This window comes from Tursiops truncatus, chromosome 11, assembly GCF_011762595.2.
Source record: "Tursiops truncatus isolate mTurTru1 chromosome 11, mTurTru1.mat.Y, whole genome shotgun sequence".
Taxonomy (NCBI): Eukaryota; Metazoa; Chordata; class Mammalia; order Artiodactyla; family Delphinidae; genus Tursiops; species Tursiops truncatus.
In genome coordinates, this window is record NC_047044.1 from 10,834,573 (window position 1) to 10,855,636 (window position 21,064).

At 56.7% G+C, this 21,064-nt stretch overlaps 1 protein-coding gene across 5 annotated transcripts; it reads left to right on the forward strand.

Annotated features, from left to right (window-relative positions):
- The first annotated feature begins 1,884 nt into the window (after positions 1-1,884).
- On the forward strand, positions 1,885-20,382 carry IL2RB (interleukin 2 receptor subunit beta). 5 transcript variants are annotated; one of them, XM_033866122.1, is made up of 11 exons: positions 1,885-1,996; positions 5,128-5,245; positions 5,584-5,604; positions 5,683-5,800; positions 6,691-6,769; positions 9,435-9,540; positions 11,005-11,153; positions 12,489-12,654; positions 13,212-13,332; positions 14,739-14,823; positions 17,751-20,382. In XM_033866122.1, exons 2-11 carry the CDS (start codon positions 5,161-5,163, stop codon positions 18,507-18,509), a joined length of 1,689 nt encoding a protein of 562 aa, XP_033722013.1. In that variant the 5' UTR covers positions 1,885-1,996; positions 5,128-5,160; the 3' UTR covers positions 18,510-20,382. The 5 variants fall into 5 exon arrangements, with proteins under 5 accessions (XP_033722013.1, XP_033722014.1, XP_033722012.1 ...); XM_033866123.1 differs by having other exon boundaries at positions 5,686-5,800; XM_033866121.1 differs by having other exon boundaries at positions 5,584-5,800.
- The last annotated feature ends 682 nt before the right edge of the window (positions 20,383-21,064 follow it).

Consider the following 21,064-nt stretch of genomic DNA (forward strand, 5'->3'; position numbering starts at 1 on the left):
TAGTTGATTGATCGCTTCTCGGCCTTTTGGCTAGGATCAAGGGAAGTCTAGCTGATTTACAATGCTGTGTTAATTCCTGCTGCGCAGCAGAGTGACTCAGTTATACACACATATACATTCTTTTCTATATTGTTTTCCATTACGGTTTATCCTGGGGTATTGGATATAGTTTCCTGTGCTCTACAGTAGGACTTTGTTGTTTATCCGTTCTGTATGTAATAGCTTTTGCAACTACTGACCCCAGACTCCCAGTCCAACCCTTCCCCCTCCCCCTCCCCTTCCCCCTCCCCCTTCCCCCTCCCCCTCCCCTCCCCCTCCCCCCTCCCCCTTGGCAACCACAAGTCTGTTCTCTACGTCTGTGGGTCTGTTTCTGTTTTGCAGATAGGTTCATCTGTACCATATTTTAGATTCCACATATAAGTGATATCACATGATATTTGTCTATTTGTCTTTCTTGGATTTTTTCTTTATATGCATTTTTTAAAGTTTTAACTGAAATCATGAAGTTGGGGGTGGGAAATACATGCACGTGGTATAAAAGTGTCTATGGCGAAAAACGGCCTTCCTGCCCCCTCCTTACCTGGCTTTCCTCCCTGGGAGAACCAGCATTCCCCATTTCTTCAGGAGCTTCCAGAACTATTCTAGGCTTAATAAATCTCGGCTATTATTCTCATCTCTGTGGTGCTTCTGTTCATTACCCTCTCCTGCAGCCAGAAAGCCTTGCTCTAGGGGAGAGGAGAAGTGGACTTATTGCGAGCCTACTACACGTGGTCACCAGGTGAGGTGCTTTACGCTCTCCTGCCGTTTGGTTCTCCTGACACGCCTGCAGGAACTGTTACCCCTCATTCTACAGGTGTGGACGTTGAAACACAGGGAAGCAGGTCACTCAGCTTCCAAGCAGCCTCGAATCAGGTCCTGCTTCCTGCTTGGAAGGGAGTCAGCCTGATTCTCTCCCCAAGGTCTTCAACGCTGTTTTCTCACTTCTCTGCAGACAGAAACTTCTGCAGAGCTGTTCTTTCTACTCTCCCTCCTGCTCTCCCCATTCCCTTTTCTGAGAGAGACAGCAGCTCACAGGAAAACCCCCAGAGGCAGAGTTTAAAATCAGGAGACAGCAGAGCTGCTTCTTCTGACACTGGGTGGAACTTCACGGGATCCCTGGGCCTGTGACACTGCACATAGATAGACATGCACCTTTCCAAAGAGGGGTCTGTCACTTTTCATCATTAAAAAAAAAAAAAAGCCCTGAACTGATCCCTCCTCCCCAAAAAGGAGGAAAAAGGGATTATAAACCATGACTTGAGAAGAAGAGGAAGGTTCTAGAAGGTTCAATAAGTAGCCATCAAATTGTTTGCAAAGCCTCCCAAAATAGTCGCCTCTGAATGCTAAACTGAGTAAGGGGCTTCCTGGAAGGCTGGGTGAAAAGGGAAGTCTCAGCAAGTTGGGGTGTCTTATCCCATGGCTGGGGTACACCTAAAGGGACATGTTTGTGTGAGGTCTGGGTGTTACTGTGTGTGACTGGATGAAGGTATCAGAGGCTTGAGGTGGCCTGTGAGATGGGGTGGGAGGGAAAAGAAGGGGCCTTGCCCCAAGGGCTCCTGTATGCAGCAAGGCATCTATCTGAGAGTGAGAGACAGCCTGTGTGTGAGGGTGTACACTCACGCCTCCTGCTGCAATACGCACGGTGCCCCCCCGGACCCCCCCATTCCCTCACCGCCCCCAGCGGAGGAGGGAGATCTTTATCTGGCCCCTGGTGCTACAGGAGTTTCAGGCTTTCTAACCAGCCAGATCTCCCCCGCCTCCCCACCCCAGGCCTTGCCCCCTCCATCCTCTGCACAGGAAGTGGGCTGGCCTTGGGGTTTTAGTCTTTGGTGGCTGGCCCCATCAGCCGTCTACTACCTGGGCCGAGGGAGCCGGAGCTGGGCCCCGGGGAGATGGCTGCAGTCCCAGCAGTGGAGAGAAGCAGAGAGAGCACGCCGCAGCCCCATGTCCCAGCTAGGTAAAGTCCCACCTTGCCCTTACCCTGCCCCTGCCCAGTCCCCAGGTACCCGGGGCTCCCTCCTGGCCCCTGCCACCAGCCAGGGGGCTGGAGGTGAAGCTCACGGGGATGACTTTCAGCTCTGACTCAGATCCTCCAGAAGTTTCTGCCTGAACTCCCATCTGCCAGCCCTCACCCCCAACCTTATCTTAGAATCCCCCAGTGACGAGGCAGGCCCTGCTCTCATGGCTCAGGCTTGAGGAAAAGCTGGTCCCTGGTCCTAGGCTTTCCCTCCCTCCCAGCTCTCCCCGTGGGAGGCCGGGGGCTACTTTGGGATGAGGGGCTTCCCCAGGCCCTGTGCTGGGCCCCCCAACCCAGAGGGGTGGGGAAGGAGGTGGGAGTCCTGGGAGGGGCAAGGCCAGCTGAGACTCAGATGTGCTGGGTGCCCAGAGGAGGTGTGGGATGTGGGTGGGAGAGGTGCGGCCTACACCGGGGAGGTGCCCCTGTGTAAAGGATACCTTAGGAGGCTGTGGGGCGAGGGGAAAAGAGAGGGACGCCTCTGAGACCTGGTTATGAAGTGAGTGTGCTGCGAGGTTTCTGGGAGCCCTGGGCTGGAGGCCGGACCCCTGGGTTCAAGTTCAGCTTTGTCCCTTACTTGGCGGTGTGACCGGTCAGGTCAGTAGGCTCTGCAGGTGCTTCTGGAGGGGATGGGACTCCACCTCTGGGGCTCCCTGCGGGTCAGGCTCTCCCTCCACTCCTGGGGCCGAGACCTCCCACCCTTAACTGTGTTTGGAGCACCTGAGAGGCAGGGCCATCCCCAAGGGTCCCCCTGCTTCCCCCACAGCCAGCATCCCACGCCCAGCTGGCGAGGCGCCCCCAGACTTAAACAGCAAGAGGGAGCCCTGTGGTGGGGGGTTTGGCCAGAGAGGATGAGGGGAGACGGGGTCCGTCAAGGTCAGAGGTCAGGTAGGACGTGTCTCCGGCTACCGAGCTTGTGCTTCGTGTCCTCGCCCAGCCGCCCGGTACCCTACATCCCATGACGTCAGCCCTGGCAGAACCTCAGACGGCAACTGACTGAGTTCAAATCCCAGCTTTACCCCAAGAGGCTTAACGAGTACCTCAGTCTTCTCATCTGATAAAAGGAGTCATAATGGTACCTCCTCATGGGGTTGCTGTGAACTTTAAATGAGGTAATATCTGCGAAGTGCTAATGGCAGTGCCGGGCAGCGTGAGGGCTGAGCGCTAGTCATTATCACCACTATCATCATTATCACTGTCACCACCATATCATTACCATCACCATTACCACCATCATCACCATTGTTAATCTCTTCCTCGAACTTGACGTCAGATGACCTGGGTTTGAGTCCCATCTCTTGGGCAGCTCTGAGCATTAGTCTTGGTGTCTATCAAATAAGGATGACAACACACACTCTCAGGGCTGCGCTGGGGACCTAATGAGTCAGTAAGTCACGAAGGGCAGGGCACACGGGCGTGGGTGTGCGTGAGAATCCAGGACGGAAGGCACTGGGGACTCAGAGGTCCCACTTGCCCTCCCTGAGGCTGGGCCTCTTCCCTGCTCTGTGACCTTGAGCAGGTTCCTTAACCTACCTGAGACTCGGTTTCCTCCTCTGCAGGAGGGTCAGCCTTGGGGACTGCTAGAAGCCCTCCTCACCCTGCCCCCTGCATCCTCCTCACGCTTTGCCCTCTTGGGGTTCACTGCTGCACCCTTTCGGCTACAGGTGGAGGGGAGCTCATTCTAGGTGATGCTACTTCTGCTCAACTCGCTTCGGCTGGGGCTGTGGATTGGCCCTGGCCTTCCTGGGATCCTGCACACCTTTGCCTCCACCCTTCTCCTCTCACCCTGAGGCTCTGCGCCAGACCCTGTCCTGGTCCTGGCTGGCCCTGCTGGCGGGGGTCCGGCCCCAGGTGACACCCTCCAGGGGATCCCCAGGGCCCCTCCCCAGGGCCATGATCGATGAGTAAGGGGCACAGGGGTCTTGCTGGAGCCCCTTGCCTGGGCTCTGTGCCCTATGGGGTCCCAACCCTGCGCCCTTTGCTATAGGGGGTTGGAGGGTCCAAAGAAAGAGGCAACCAGGTCCGCTCCAGGAGTGTTGCCCTGTGGGGACAGTGGGACGGGCAAGGAGGTGCCCCCGGGTACTTCTCTGGGCTCCTTTCCACACACAGGCCAGATGCCCACTGGTCGGCCATGCCCCTGCCGGTCCCTGCCTCCCCAGGGTGTGGATGGATACTGTGGGCCTTACCTCTGGGGCCAGCGCCTGGGACACGGTCTGGGCAGGGCAGAACCATGTGAGGGAATGGACTTTGGGGCTGAGCGCGGGGACGGAGTCCCAGCTCTGCCTCTTCTGCGATGTGACCTTGGGCTGGTTAATGGCTTGGGGCCTTGGTCTCCTCATCTGTGTAAGGGGACAATGCATGCACCCAACCCCTGTTGCTGGGCAGATTAGATAAGCTGGTGTACGGGAAGCGCCTGGCACAGGGTGGGTGTCCAGTCCCTACCCGCCACCCCACTCCCTCCACGAGTATTGCTGTGAGGGATTGTTGTGAGGTAGTCAGCACACGTCTATTGGGCTCCAGGCAGTCTACCCTGGCTCAGATTCCACAGCTGCCTCTTATCTGCTGTGTGACCTTGGGTAATCTGCTTCACCTCTCTGTGCCTCAGGTTCTCATCTGAAAATGGGGATAATGAGTGTATCTCCAGTAGATGCTCTTATTGCCGCAGTTAAAGAGTTTAAAATAGAGCCCAGCATAGAGGAACCTGTTGACAAATAGTTTTGGTGTGGTTAAGGGAGCAGCCGGGTAGAGAGGAGGTGGGTTCTAATTCCAGCTCTGAGCTGGCCTCCCTATGTGGACTTAAGCAATCTTTCCTCTTTCTGGGCCTCAGTGTCCCCAACTTTTGAACAAGGGCTTGGGCCTGCTCTGAGAGTCCTTTCAGCGATGACAACATGGGTCCCAGAATCTCAAAAGGGAAGAAAAGAACGTGTGTGGGATAGAGGGACCCACAGAGACGAAGGCCCTGAGGCTGGCATGGTGGGGAGCAGAGGGGTGCGCCTTGAGAGGACAGGGCCCAGCCGGTCTCTTGGGCAGGGGAGGACGTGGCTCATGCTCTCTCTCCTGCTTCCTCCATCCAGGGCTCCCTTCCCCAGCTCCCACCCGTGGCTGTGATGGCGGCTCCTGCCCTGTCCTGGTGTCTGTGCCTCCTTGTCCTCTGGCCCCTGGCCATCCCTCGGGCATCTACATCGGTGAACGGTGAGGACCCTGGCATCTGGACCGCTGTGCTTTCCCTCAGGGAGGAGGCCAAGGCCCTTCTAGAACTTCTTCCAGGACCCTTGCTTCTTGGCAGAAGCTCCATCCGCTGGGGCAGGAGGCGGGGGGGGAGGGGGGCAGTGGGACCAGAGACCAGGTGTCCGCCTTCTCCCTCAGCCCTCCACCTGCCCGCACCGCACCCATGTGCCCCTCCAAGCCGCAGGAAGACACCGTCTTCTTGTCCCTGCCCTGCCTCGACCTGTCTGGGGGTCACTGCAGGCTATGGGGCTCAGTTTTGTCCTCTCTCAGATGGATTCACGAACCCCTTCTCTGCCTGCCAGGATTGACTACTTCCTCACCTGGTAGGTACAGGAGTGGCGGGCGAACCCCAGAGGGCCATGGGCACCCTGCAGCCAGCCACGCACGCCTCATCTCACCAGCAGATGCTTCCAAGCTCACGTGCTTCTACAACTCGAGAGCCAACATCTCCTGTGCTTGGAGCCGGGATGGGGGACTGCAGGTCACGACGTGCCGCATCCATGCCCAGCCGGATAAAAGGTGTGTGTGGGGTCGACAGACAAATGTGCGGAATGTCAGGGAGGTTGCCCAGGTCCACCAGGACCAGGACAGTGACTATCAGAATCTCTGCTAGTCACTACTTCTAGACTATTGAAATCCTAGCTCTCAGACCCCAAGAACTCTGCACTTTGAGAATCTTGGAATAATAGGACCCACAGACTCTTGGGGTCACAGGGGTCTGGAAGAACTTGGGGGTCAGATACTTAGACTCCTGGACCCTGAGTGGCAGTGGGGCGTGCAGTCCAGGCTGCAGTGGAGGGGCTGGGCGTGAGCCAGACAAGGTAGTTTGGGGACATTGGGCTGCTCACCTGCTACGCCGAGGCTGGACTCAGTGTTAGAGGCAAAGCGGGCAGAAGGGGGATCCCCGAACTTTTTGAGTAACCTGGGCTTTTGACAGATGCCTAGGGCAGCTGTGGGGACGGGGAACTGGGGAGTGGCTGGGGAAACTGGAGACTGGGAAGGAGGTGGTGAAGTGTCACCGTGATCCAAACACCCTGGTGGCAGCCAGCAGAGGTGGCTTTGGGGTTTGACCTTGGCTCCCAGGTGGACGGTGATTCCAAGGGGCTCTGAAGGCCCCATCAAGGGTCATCTTCACCCTGAACCCTATGGGGAGACTTTGGAGAGCTTTAGGCGGGGAAGGCCGTGTGTCCTGAACTGGTTTGTTTCTAGATCACTTTAGCCGCATTGAGGCCTGGCTGTGATGAAGAGGCAGGAAAAGATGCTCAAGAAGGGAGGTGGGCACGTGGGGGTTGGCATAGGGCCCGGGCACAGACCAGCAACGCTGCATGGGGACTCTCCCAAGGGCCAGCTCTGGTCGGGGTGGGGGGGGTCCGTCTTTTTCTTCTAAGAGGGTTCTTTTGTCTTGAAAGGCAGTGGAACGAATCCTGTGAGCTGCTCCCAGTGAAGCCGGGATCCTGGGCATGTAACCTCATCCTGGGACCCCCAGATGTGAGTAGCCGTAGCTGAGGGGAGAGGCCGGGGGGCCGGTGGGTGCAGAGGGGCGTCCTTCCGGGGAAGAAGCCGGGGCCCAGCAAGCCCGGTGGCCAGGGGCTGCGGCAGAGCAGGCTTCTGGGGCTGAGGAGGCAGAAGGAGGGAGGTGCCATCCAAGGAGAACAGAGGCCTGACCTGGGGGTCGAGGGATCTGAGGTGCGTGAGGCATCGGCCGCTCTGCTTCTGCTCCTGCCGTGTCCCCCACGCTTTGTGGAGCCTGCGACACTCCTGTGTTCTTTACCAAGTGGGGAGAGCACCTACTAGTCATAATAACCTCCGTATCCGACGCCTCCCGAGGTCTGGGCAAGTACAGGGTGGGGTGGGGTTAGCAGTGTGGATCGCACAGCTGGACGGTCCGGGTTCCAGCCCTGGCTCCATCGCATACCAGCTGGGTGACGTTGAGCATCTTCTGAGTCCCCGTTACCCCTTCTGTAAAAGGGAATAATAACGATCCTTACCCGGTAGGGTTGTTCTGAGAATCAAGCGAAAGCCACCCAGGACAGAACGTGCCCTTGACCCGATTGCCAGGGGATCCTTACGACTGTGCGTGGGTGCCAGCACTGTCCCCTTCTTACCAATGAGGAAACTGAGGCTCAGGGAGGTGAGGTCCCTGCCCAAGTCCCATAGCCAGGGAGAGGCAGAGCTGGGATTGAACCCAGGTCTGTGAGACCCCCAGCCTGGGCCTTTCAACCTTGCACTAGGCTGCCTCTCAAAGAGCAGGAGGCTGTGTGCATCAAATTATTGTCTGGCAAACCCTTCTTGGCAGCGGTGGGCACCAGAGATGCCCAGACCACATTTTCCAACCCTCATCAGGTTCTACACATTCTCCAGGAGCAGGAGACTGTGGAGATGAGCTCACACGACACAGTGTAGCTGACAATGACAGAGCCCCTCGAACCAGATCGCTGTGCCCGTCCCCCGCAGCGCTGCAGGTGGTCTGGCTTCAGATCCCGGCCCCATCTAGCTGTGTGGCCTTAGGCAAGTCCCTCGGCCTCTCTGTGCTTCAGTCTCCTCACCTGTAGGATGAGAATAGTAATTGTGCCCGTCTCATTGGGTGCTGAGAGAATTAAATGAGATACTATACGTGAGGTGCTTGGTAGAGGGCCTGGCACAGGGTCAGTACTCAGCAGAATGTATTATTGGCATCTTTGCAACAACGACAATTACATTAATAATAATACAGTAAGTCCCCTACATACGAACCTTCAAGCTGCAAACTTTCAAAGGTGCGTGTGTGCGTTTGCATGTCCAATCGCGTAAGTTAGTTCACGCGTCTGGCGTACATTGTCACGTGAGTGCATCCTCTACAAGTGGTTGTGTTTTATGCACTTTACTGGACAGTACTGTATAGAGTACAGTCGTACAGTATCTTTCTTTCAAGCCCGGGATGCCTGGTGGAAGCAAGTGTGAAAGCAGTGGTATGCAGCCGATTGTGTTAGTTGGGTACCTAGGCTAACTTCGTGGACTTAACGAACAAATCGGACTTACGAACGTGCTCTCGGAACGGAACTCGTTCATATGTAGGGGACTTACTGTAATAATGTGATGATACTATTATTATCTTGGAAAATCTGGCCCCCACAGCAGCTGGTAGACGGCTGGGGCGGGGTCCTCGGGGTGGAGACGAAGCGATTGTTCTCCGCTCCAGGAACTCTGATGATCAAGTTCAAGGTTTGCTCACAGTGGGCCCTGCGGCAGGTCAGAGGGGCTGTGCCCGGGGTCCTGGGCCTGAAAACACCACCCCGGACCCCGGAATGCAGATGCTAACAGAGCCTGCACCAGACCCTCCTCCTGCAGGGCTGCAGAGCTGCCCTCCGCACAGGGAGGAGGCCGCCGTAAGCTGTTCACTTGGCCAGGGCTACAGTCTCTGTGGGACTCTGGACGCAGAGGCCTGAGTTTGCATCCAGGCTCCCCTGCTGACCGGTTGCGTGATTTGGGGCAAGGTCCTTAACCAGTCCCAGCCTCAGGTTTCTTACCTGCAATGTGTGGATGGACAGCTGTGAGCTTCAGCCAGAGAAGTGCCTAAGGTACCTGAACAGGGCCTGCCCACAGGAGATGCTCGGTTCCTGGCCATTTCCTTCCAGAAAAGTGAAGGTGTGGGGCTGGAGAGAGATGGGGAGAGGAAGCTTTCACACTCAGAGCTATAATGCAAGGATAGGTCCGGGCCTGCACCTTCTTGGGGGCTCATCCTGCTTGCACACCTCTTGTGACGGGGAACTCCCTCCCTCCCAAGGCAGCTCACTTCACTTGGATCAGGGATTGACAAATTACTATGGCCCATGGGCCAAAACCAGCCTGCTGCCTGTTTTTATAAATAAAATTTTATTGACACACAGCCAAGCACATTTGCTCTCATGTTTTCTCACGGCTGTTTTCACACGACAGCGGCAAAGTTGAATAGTTGTGACAGAGACCACATGACCTGCAAAGTCAAGAATATTAACTAACTGACCCTTTTCAGAAAGCTTGCTGAGCCCTGCCTTAGGCGGAGGGGCTCAGGGAGGGGGTCTTGTTTGTCGCAGTCGCGGTCTCCCCTCCTGTCTTCCCCCGTCCTCATCCCAGCAGCCTCCCCCTCCCTGCACCAGCTGCTGGCAGCTACATCCCTGGCCTCCTTCCCTTGCAGTCTCAGAAACTGACCATAGTTGACGTCATCAACTTGACCGTGATGTGCCGCGAAGGGGAGAGGTGGAGGAGGATGATGACCCAGAATTTCAAGCCCTTTGACAACAGTGAGAGAGGACTCCAGGGTGGGGCTGGGAGGGGGTTGGAGGGGTGGGCACCTCCCTCCCTGTCTCCCCCTCTGGGGTCACCCTGCTCCAGTCTCTCCCCATCAGCTTCCATGCCCACATCTGACCAACCCACTGCTCGCTGAACTTGGCATGAAGTCCCGGGTCGCTACCCTGGTGTTCAAGGCCACTTGGCCTGGCTTCCCTCTCCAGCACGCCTCCTCTCGTGGCCTATATTCCTGCCACACCAAAGCCCAGCTCTCCAGATTCAACTTGCCCATCCATGCCTCTGAGTCCTTGCACGCGCCGGCCCCACTGCTTGGAAGGCTCTTCCCACCCGGAAAATTCCCACTCACCCTTCAAGGCTCAGTGAAGAGTCACCTCCTCCAGGAGTCCTTCCCAGACTCCCCCACCTCCTTCAGGGTGTTTATGTCCTGGGTCTTTGCTGCCTGATCATGGGTCTGTCTCCCTCACTGGGCTGTGAACTTCCCTGAGGGCAGAGCCTCTGCCATCCCTGTGTCTCCATTCTGAATAGTCAACATCAGGCTCGATCTGGGCAGTGCTCTGGGAAGGTTTGTTGAACGACTGAGTGCTCTGCCCCACCCCCAGCTTTCACCCCCCTCCCTTCCTGGACTTGGAGGTCATCTCTAGGGAAGAGACGGGGGCAGAGGGTGAGATCCAGGGTTCTACATGCAGCCCTGCCTTAATTGAGTGTAATCTGACTGGCAGATCATTTAACATGTCTGAGCCTCAGTTTCCTCATCTGTAAAGTGGGGATAACCAATTACCTGCTGCCAGTGGTTGCTGTAAGGAGTCTATAAGCCAAGACACAGAAACTACTTAGCACGTGCTCAGTAAACATTTGCTTATTATTATTTGTGTGGTTCTACAGAGTCTCAGAAGCATAAAAATTTAGAACAATTGAACTTCAGAATCATACAATCTTACAGTCATATAAGGTTGATGAGATAGAATTAAATAAAATAAATGAGATGATCCAGGTAAAACTCTCTGATCAATTCTGAGTGCAGAGAAAGGCTGCCTTGATTCATTCATTCAGCAGGTATTTAATCAAGAGCCTACCATGTGCCAGGTAACGTTCCAGGAACCAAGGATACCCGAAAGAATCGAGTCGTTGCCATCAATGAGCTCAGAGTCTGGTGGGGGAGACAGAAAATGAATAAAGGACCAGGAGTAGATATTTAATACGTTGGGTGTTGATAAGTGCTAGGAAGAGAAATGAAACAGGTGAGGGGCACAGGGAGTGGTGGGTGGTTGGGGAAGGCTTCTCTGAATATGTGCTCTTTGAGCAGGGACCTGCCAGTCTCTGGGGAAAGGGAACGCAGGGAGGGAGAAGCAGCTTGTGCAAAGGTGGAGGTGGGAGCCCAGCATGGTTTCTCATCTCAGCATCAGCCTCCGGTGTCCCCCAAGCTTTTTCTCTCTCCTTTTTCCTCTTCCCGTCTCCAGTTCGTCTGATGTCCCCCCACTCCCTCCAAGTCGTCCACATAGAGACCCGCAGATGCAACATAACCTGGAATGTCTCCCAGTTCTCCCACTACATTCAAAGCAATGTGGAGTTTGAGGCCCGGACAAGGTCCCCGGGCCACAGCTGGGAGGTGAGTACCTAGCTCCATCCCGACCTGCCCTGATTCCTTCCTGTCCTCGTCACCCTGTCCATCCTTCATCTCAGCAAAGCCACAGGAGCCCCTAAGCAACCCCTGCCGCTCCTCTGTACTGCCTGCCCTGCTTCCCCCTCCCTCCGTGTGTCCCCTGACACCCCAGGGGTCCAGCTGGTGGTGGATTCCAGGCAAGACTTACAAAGCCAAGAGGCAGGCGACTGCCCTCTCTGGAGAGTTCAGAGGCCCTGAGCAGCCACCCTTCCCTCTTCAAATCCAGTGTGCTCCAAGTCCACGGGAGTTGGGACTTCCTGACGGTCCAGTGGTTAAGACTACGCCCTTCCCTTGTAGGGGGCGTGGGTTCGATCCCTGGTCAGGGAAATAAGGTCCCACATGCCAAGGGGTGCTGCCAAAAACAAACAAACAAACAAACAAAACAAGTCCACAGGGGCTGGCTGCTTACTCATTCATTTATCCATTCCTTTATTCGCTCACTCACTCACTCAACAAACATTCACTGAGTACCTACTACGTGCTAGATGCGGGGAGAGAGTGGAGGGCGGGCCTGATGAGCTGCCTGCTCTCAGGGAACTCACGTGGGGGATGGGGGCAGACAGCTGGTGCCCAGAAACAGGAGACTATGGGATGTCGATACGTACTATCATGAAAGTTAAACGTGATAACACAGTTGAGAAGGGCTGGGCCAGGCTACTTCAGACTCAGGTGACCAGGGAAGGTCTTTCTGAGATCTGGGGCTCAAGCAGGAGCTGACCTTTTGAGGATCTGGGGAGGGTCTTCCAAGCAGAAGAAAGAGCCACTGCAAAGGCAAGACATGGCCTGTGTGTCTAGGGCACCGGAAGAAAAGCAAAAAGGGTGAGGCAGAGGTGGGAGAAGTGTTTGGGAAATCCCTCTTTCTGGTTGAGTGGAGAATAGACTATAGCAGAGCACGGGGTGGGGGGGGGGGAGGGGAAGCAGGGCGACCTTGTATGGTGCCCAGAGGTGGTGGGAGCTCAGACCTGGAGGAGAAAGGAGTGGAGAGAAGGCGGAAGGGTGCAGAAATAGTTTCCAGAGGTGGAACCAGGCTCTGGACGTGGAACCAGCTGATTGGCAGATGGCTTTGGGTGTGGGAGGTGTTTAGGATGACCCTGGAGTTTTGGGGCCCAGCAACTGGGTAGTCAGGCAGCCTTTCTGTAGGATGAGGGGACAGTGGAGGGCAGGTGGCTGGAGGGAAGAAAGGAAGGTGCTGCTCTGCTCGGCGTCTCGGCCAGCCCTGCCACAGGAGGTGAGGTGGGCAGTGGGGACCCCTCTGGTCTGACAGCCCTGTTTCTGCCCCAGGACACCCCGCTGCTGACCCTCAGGCAGAACCAGCAATGGATCTCCCTGGAGACGCTGGCTCCAGACACGCTGTATGAGCTTCAGGTGCGGGCCAGGCCCCAGCTAGGCAACCATGAGGCCTGGAGCCCCTGGAGCCAGCCTCTGGTCTTCAGGACGAGGCCTGCAGGTACTGAAGGGGAGCTGGGGTGGGCATGCAGCTCCGGCGGGAGGCAGTGGCTGGTGCGGGAGGCTTGGGGTGTAGGTATACAGCCCTTTGGCCATCATTAGCTCACTTGATGTGACCCACAGGCTGGGCAACATGGGCGTGTTTTACAGATGGGAACAGGGGATCAGTGAGGGGGTGGGAATTGCCATTGGCCTCGTGAGTTAGTGGGGAGGCCGGTGAGGCTCCTTCCACTCTCTCCACCCTGAAACTTCAAACTGTTGGTTTCTGCCGAGGTCAGGGGTGGGCTGTTTTCACCTGTTAGCCTGTTTCCTCATCTGTAAAGTGGGTACCATGGTACCGAGGCAGGGATGCTGTGACGAATCCTGTCGGCCGTGATGCCCCGTGGTGGCTGGGCACACGGCAGCTCTGCTGGACCAGCTGGGACCCTGTAAAGGCCTTGGGTCAGAGGTCGGCCTGTCCCTCAGCACCAGGTCATGGGTGGGGGATGCTGGATTGAACCAGGGTGGGTGGGAGCATTTCTCTAACCCCTCCCCTTCTCCTCCTCCCGCCCCCGGCAGCAACCAGGAAGAAGACCCTGCCCCTCCCTTCGATGGGCCACATCGTGTTGGGCCTCTGCTGCACTTTTGGTTTCGTCGTCTTGGTTTACTTGCTGACCAGCTTTCGGTACAACGGGCTGTGGTAAGAGCGCTCCCTTCCCTGTCTTTCATCCTCCTGTCTGACACGACCCCCTCCCCGCCAGGTCAGGCTCTGGGCTGAAAGCCCTGTTCTCACTCTCCAGTGCCCCCTCTGCCCTCCCAAGAGCCCCCCCCTGCCTAACACCTGGCCTTTCCACCAAAGATGGAAGCCCATGGAACCAGCCCGAGGGGAGTGGGGCAGGGAGAGCCCCATGGGAGCCCTGCCCAGAGCATCATGCCCAGGGCTTGAGTATGTGTGTGCGCACGTTCCAGCTGCCTGTGTGTTGGGGGCGGTCCTCATGCGTCTGGGCACTCATTTGTTTATTCCTTTATTTACTGAGTCCTACCTCTGGACTGGGTACGGTGCTGAGTGCTGGGAACGCAAGGGCAACCACAGGCATGTCGTCCCATCTTCATGGACCCACAGTCCCATGGGGGAAGGCAGATACATCTTAATCATGCACGTTTATAACGACACACGTGATTAGGCTGGTGAAGGAAGGAAGGTACCATATGTACTGCAAGCAGACAACAGGGAAAGGAACCTCAGCTAAGGGGTGGCCGGGGGTTGGGGGGGTGCTTCCCTGAGGAAGTAATGATTCCACTGAAATCTGAAGGAGAAGTGAACCAGGCAGGGAAGGGTCGGGGAACACATCTCAGGAGGAGGAAATAACTTGTGCAAAGATCCTGGGTGGGAACAAGGCAGGAGCATTCCAGGAACTGAAAATGCAGGGAGGTGGGTGTGGCCAGAGACCAGAAAGGAGTTTGGGACCCGAGCCTGGACCTCTGGGTGGCAGCCAGGTTTTCTGGGGTCTTGAGGCTGTGGCATACAACTTGAGGCAGATGCACACAGATACTGGGGCACTCAGCTTGGCAAGCAGAGCATGGGCTGGAATTCAGCCTCCTTTCACCACTGCCCCCCCACCCCCCAAAAATCCCCAGGTGCCCTTGGGCAGTGCACAGCTTGAACCACCGTCCATGGCAGCCTTGACTAGGTGGCCCACCATCTAGCCTCTCTCCTACCTCCCTCCTCTTGGTTCCCTCTGCTCCAGTCTTCTTTGTCCCCTACCTCTCTGGCTTGCGTGGTCCCCCACCCTCACATCCTTCTCTTGCATGGCAACCTGCCCTCTGTCTCCACATTACAATGAATGGTAAACTTGCACACTTGCTTCACTGTCTGACTCCCCATTAGAATGTCAGTCCCTTAAGAGCAGGGACCTTCTCTGTTGGCTATTCTTGTGTCCCCAGTGCCCAGCACAATACCCTCCCTTACTGGGTACACGATCAATACTGACAAAATAAATGAACAGCTCTGCGCCCTGCCCTCAGAGCTGCGGGGGGCTGATGGCAGGACACTGCGATCCCCTTCCCTTCTCACCCTCCTTCCCTCCCTTCCTCTCCCCTGTCCAGGCTGAAGAAGGTTCTGAAGTGTCACATCCCAGACCCCTCGGAGTTCTTTTCCCAGCTGAGCTCCGAGCATGGAGGAGATTTCCAGGTAGGCGTCTGGAGGTGGAGGGCAGAGTAGGCAGGTGGCACGGGCTGGCCAGAGGGTGGGCGGGGGTGTGGAATGGGTGGGGAGGAGGTGCAGGAACAGCGGGTTTTTGCCCTTTTTGGAAGAAGAAATGTAAAGTGAGCTGCCTCGCGTGTGGGCACGGGCCCCTCTCCCCAGTGTTCTCAGGCTGAATGGCAGCTCCCGTCTGAGCCAGACTGCCTGGGCTCTAACCCTGGCTCCACCACTTCCTGGCTGTGTGGCCTTGGGCCAGCTCTAGAACCTCTCGGTGTCTCAGTTTCCTCACCTGTAAACTGATGGGTGGTGGGGGGATAATGTTACTCTGTGTATGGTCCCAAGGACATTGCCTGGCACACAGCAAGTGCTCACGAAGCTCTAGCCAGAATGACTGGCACCAGGTTGTTGGTGGAGCAGGGTTTGCCAGGTGCAAGTTCTCTCCACCCCGCTCCCTGTGGGGCTAGTGCTTTCCCTGCTCTTGCAGAAACTCCCTGGCCAGGCTCCCTGACTTATCACAGACGTTAGCAAGGCCTCTAGGCATTTCTAGTTACAAAACACAGATTCATTTTAAAAGTGCACGCCCACATGTTAGAACACTCAGCGCCATTTAAAGTTTAGTCGTCTCCCCTCCCTCAGCCCACACATGCTTCAGGAAGGAAGTTTCAAGGGGGGAGGGGGATGTGGTGGGCTGCTTCTACCACGTCACCCCCACTCTAGGCTCCCTGGATTGGTGTTGGTGGAGGAGGGGTGAGGTGGGGGCGGAGAGAAGCCAGGAGGAAAGTTGAGGGGCTGGAAAGCCATGCTGGACCAGAGCTGTCAGGAGCCGGCTTTGGTGTTCTCTATCAGGGCTGATCATAGCCCCTTCTGGAATTCTTCGGAAAATTCCCATGCCTGGGGGTAGCTTACCTACAGCACTCTTGATGTCGGGGAATGTATCTCCTTAAAATTCCTCCTAAATGTAGTGAGCTCCCCATCAACAGAGGTATTCAAGTCATCCGGCTGGAGGCAGGACTAGATGCATCCTCAGACCTCTTCTGCCTTGAAGTCCTTCTCATTCTATGGGCTTAGGACATTTTGTGGTGGGACTGGGGTCCTTTCTAGAGAGTTGCGAGCCACTCCATCTTCCCACGAGGCCATCCCCAGGTCTAGATGCCTGGCCCAGGCCTGCTGTGTGGAGGAGGTATCCCGAGGAGGCCCTGGGGATGCATGATGTGACTGGGGGCTGGCCAAGAGGGACCTCACCCCCTCCTTTGCATGTGGGTGACAGGCCAGCTGCTGTCTCTCTCTCTGCCCCAGAACCCCTGCCTCCACGACCGCAAGGCCCACTGCCCTGCCTGTGGGAGCCGGGAGTGCGTGTGCCAGTGTATGTGAAGGGGGATGAGTTTCTTCCTGTGCCCCCCGCCCACCTGCGCTTCAGGGCATTGTGGGTGGAGGCCTAGGCCCAGGAAGTGCCTGACCACACACACCTCTGAGGGCGGCCCAGCGAGGCCCAGCACACCAGTGCCGGCCCCAGGCCTGCCCGCTTCTTCTGGCCACTGCTCAGCGCTGCTGCCTGGCCCTGCCTCCGCGGCTTCTCCTAGCGTTGGAGCCACACCTGACCTGGCTCTTGCCCTTCCTCCCTAGCCTGCTATTCCTCTTTGCCATCCTTAGTTTGTCCTCGCTGTCCCTCTCTCTCGGCCTTTTCTCTGTAACGTGAACTCCTGGTTTGGGGGAGGGGGTAGATTTTGTTGAGTGGCTCAGCCCCGGGAACTCACTCCGGGGATGGAGAAGCAGGATGTTTCTCTTCTGGTCCATTAATTCATCTGCAGAACATCAACTGGGCCCCTAGGCCCTGTGCTGGGCACAAGAGTGCAGGGGGCCTGGTCCCATCAGGCCTGGTCCCTGTGCTGGGGGGACCACAGTCCAGCTGCAGAGGGCTCCCAGGACAGAAGGCTGTTGGGGGTTCTCAAGTGCACCCTCTTGAGGCCCCATCACCCTGCCCTGAGGGGTGACCACTCCCCTACGCTTCTGCTGGGTAGTCTGCGTTTTATTTGTGCCAGGTGTTTCCACCTTCATTGTCCTCTTTGACATCTCTCTGCTGGCCCATAGTGAGGAAGTCAGGAAAGGGGCAGCTAAATGTTGTGGAATTGAGGCTCAGAGAGGTGCAGTGACCTGCCCAGGGTCACACAGCTAGAGAGTGCCAGCGCCAGGAAGCCGGGTCTCCCTGTTCCTTGCCAGGCCTCTGTGGACTCCAGAGCAACTGAGAAGTGCTCTGATGGGTGCTTTCCTCTCTCTGTGGATGGAGGGCGTGGGGGGTGGAGGGCTGCAGGGCGCCAGGAGGGAGTGGTCAACTGGGGGACAATTAGCTCCCCACTGGAGATGGTTCCATGGCAGTGTGAGTGGGGAACCTGGGACCCAGCTCTTCCACCTGCTGGCTGTGTGATCAGGGCCAGGGCCAGGGCACAGGCCCTCTCTGGGCATCTGTATGGTGACCGTGATGTGCTTTCGGGACCCTTTCTGCCTCAGCAGTGCTTGGTTGGTTTACACACTCACACTGGTCCCCACCAGACACTCTGAGGATTCTACCCATTGCTGTGTTCCCGGGACCAAGAGCGGCACCAGGCTCACAGGAGCTGCTCGATAAACAGTTACACGTTGAACCAAGACATCCCCTGGGCATCTACAGAGAGCCAGGAAGGCCTGTGCTGGGGCTGGGAAACAGCCACACCCCCTGGGCTGATGCAGAGGGTTCCCCAAACCAGTGGGCAGGGTTTGTGTGTGTGTGTGTTTGTGTCTGGGAGGTGGGGGCTACAGTCAAGGAGGGCTTCCCGGAGGGGGCAGCCCTGAACGGACTGCTGAAGGAGGATGAGATAGGGGATGTTGCCGAGTCTGGAAGAGGTGGCCACTCACCCTCCCTCTGCTCTTTCTCCTTGCAGAAGTGGCTCTCCTCGCCCTTCCCCTCATCCTCCTTCAGCCCCAGCGGCCCAGTGCCCGAGATCTCCCCACTGGAGGTGCTGGACAGGGACGCCAAGGCCACGCAGCTGCTCCTTCTGCAGCAGCAGGACAAGGGCTCGTCATCCTCAACCGAGACCAGCGGCCACTCGGTGACCAGCTGCTTCACCAACCAGGGCTACTTCTTCTTCCACCTCCCAGACGCGCTGGAGATCGAGGCCTGCCAGGTGTACTTCGCCTACGACCCCTTCATGGAGGAGCCCGATGAGGGTGGGCCCAGGGCGCCAGAGGGGGCTCTCCTCCCACCCCTGCCACCTCCGCCAGGGGAGGAAGACGCCTACTGCACCTTCCCCTCTGGGGACGACCTGCTGCTCTTCTCCCCCAGTCTCCTCGGTGGCCCAGGCCCCCCGAACACTGCCCTGGGGGGCACTGGGGCTGGTGAAGAGAGGCTGCCCCCCACCCCGCAGGAGGGAGTCCCTGGAGACTGGGCCCCCCAGCCCCTGGCGCCTCCCACCCAGGAAGCCCCTGACCTGGTGGATTTGCAGTCACCCCCGGAGCATGCGCTGGGAGAAGCAGGAGAGGAGGTGCCTGTCCCCAGCCCGAGGGAGGGGGCCGGCTTCCCCTGGGCCAGCTCTCCTGGGCAAGGCCAAGTCCGGGCCCCCACCTCCTGCCTGACCCTGAACACCGATGCCTACCTGTCCCTCCAAGAGCTCCAGGATCAGGACCCGGCTCACACAGTGTAGACAGACGGCGAGGGCTGGGAGGCAGGTGGCCTTCCGCTGTTGCACCAGGCCCAGCTGAGGACTCTCTGTCTGTGAGGCTTGTCCACTGCTGACACTCGGTGTCCGGCTGCCCCCGGTCATCTCTGGCCAGAGGGCCCTCACCCAGCCCTGCACACTCGGCTGTTCACTTCCACACCTCATTTGCTCCTCCCCGGTCCTACGGCCCAAGCCAAGAACTTCGGGGGGAGAGGCACTTTGACTCCACACTCCCGCATCAGTCGTGGAGTCCTGCGGGTTTTGCCTCTGAAGCGTCCCTCCTCTGCAGCCCGGCAGCTCCTCTTCAGGGAGAATTTGGGGTTCTCCACGGGCCTTCACCCTGCGCTCCTCACAGGGCTTCCTGCCCCAGTCACACCCCCCCGCACCCACCCACCGCAGGACAACCAGAATGCTCTTTCCAGAACACAAAGAGGGCTGTGCTGCTCCGGGTTTAAAACCCTGCCGTGGCCCCCACTGCCCCCAGCCCCACTTCTCGGCCCTCCCCTTGCCTCTCCAGCATCGTGTTGGGACATTCCCTTCTGGTAGCGTCCCAAGGGTCCTACTGAGCCACTTGGAGCTCCCCCATTCCCCCACACCTTTACACATGCGCTTCCCTGTGCCTGGGGTGCCCTCGCCTCCCTCATCTAGGTGACAAGCTCCCTTTATCCTTCAAGTGTCAGTTCTGCTTCCCTGGGAGGGAAACACCACCTCCTTCAATGTGCGCAAACTTTGAGATTCGGTGCCAGAGCGACAGGCTCTCAGGGTCACAGGGTGGCTGAAGAAAGTGGCCCTGTCACTTCCCATTTGGGATCTCTTGTGACCTTTGAATGCTTGGCTACAGCATCCTTAACGCTGTGGCCCAAGTATGGACACAAATGCCCCGGCAAAGTGGACACCGGCTGGATCTTTCCACAATGGCTTCGCAGTAGCCTGCTGCTGGAAAGTAAACCCCTCCTAGTGGCAGGTCCTGATGCTGTCACAGGGAGCCCTCCCTTGGGCCCCTCCCGCTCCAGCCTCCACTGGTCTTTTCTGCAGCTCAGGGGCTGGCACACCGCCTCCAGATGGCAGCTCCCCTCACTACACTTGGCGCAGCGCACTTGGCACTCCATCATATTCCCTGGGTGAACTGATGAACTATCTGGCAGCATCTTGCCTGGGCTCCCTGCGCCCAGCTGCCTTCGTGCAGGGGGTACCATCCACCTCACAGGAGCACCCCTGGCGCCTTGACATTTCTGAGGTCAAGACTTGGAGAGGCGGCAATCCAGGCCCATTAGATTCCAGCATGCCCGCTTCAGTGAGAGGCTCATCCCCTCACGTGGCAGTCGCCCCAGCCACACACAGCTAACCCCTTCCTTCTCGGTGCTCCCCACCACCCGTCCACTTCTCTCCCCTCTGTCCCTGGTCCTGATCACACCTGTGATGCCTATCACAACCTCCCTTCTTGACTAGAGTTCTTCGGAAGGCAGGGTCCCCAGCAGGTCCCAGCTAACCCCAAAGTGTGAAAACACAGTGCCCGCATTTATAGGCCATGCTTGCAGCTGATTGGGCACCTGACACAAGCCCACCCATAGGTTCATCAGCAGCCTATGAGATGACTTAGAACAGAAGCTGTGTCCAATCCGGGAGGCCGGGCCTGAACTGGCCAATCAGGTTTCTCTCAGTCTTGGGCATTTGAATACAGGGCAGGAGGGTGGCCCCAAGGAGCAGGTGCATGTGGAGAAGAGCCCCAAAAGGCTAGAGAGGAGTTAGCAGAGGGGCCTGGGCTCCTATTACTAATACTGCTGCTCCCCAGGGGGTTACTGCATTTCACTCAGGATTCCTGTTTCTTCTATGCCCAAAATAAACTCCCTTTTCCTGAGGTTGTCTGAGTCTTGGATCCTTACCATGGAATAGCTTAATTACCGGGCCATCGCACTTCCCACCTCCTGCCATATGGTGCTGTGTGTTCTGGGCCGTAAGTCTCCTCAGTCCTGAGGAGAGCATCAGACCCAAGCTCAGTGCCCACAGCTTTGCTGTGTGTCCTCGGGCAAACCAGGAAATCTCTCTGCAAGTGAATTTCCACTTTGCAGAATTCTTTGGAGGGTTACATTTCTCAGGCTTTGGTCCTGTGTGTGTGTGTGTGTGTATATATATATATATATATATATATATATATATATATATATATATATATATATATATATATATAAATGATCTATGTGTACCATCTTTGTTATTGTTTACTTAATATTTTTCTTTCAATCAATTCACTTTTTGTTTAATACTTTTATTTAAAGAAAAAATTTTATATTGGTTCTGTAAATGGGAAAACTGATATTCACTATAAATAAAAGGTAATGGTACAAAGTAAGTACAATAAAACAAAATGTTTCAATTTATTGCCTGCTGGGAATCTGCTTTATCTCTTAGTTTAAAGGGGAGATAAGCAAGTGTTGGGAAGCTGATGAAGACATGCCAGAACCAGAGACTTCTTCCTTGAGAAAATGCAGAACGATTGTAAGGGAAATATCTTTTTCACTAAAAGGAGTCAGATTGATCTT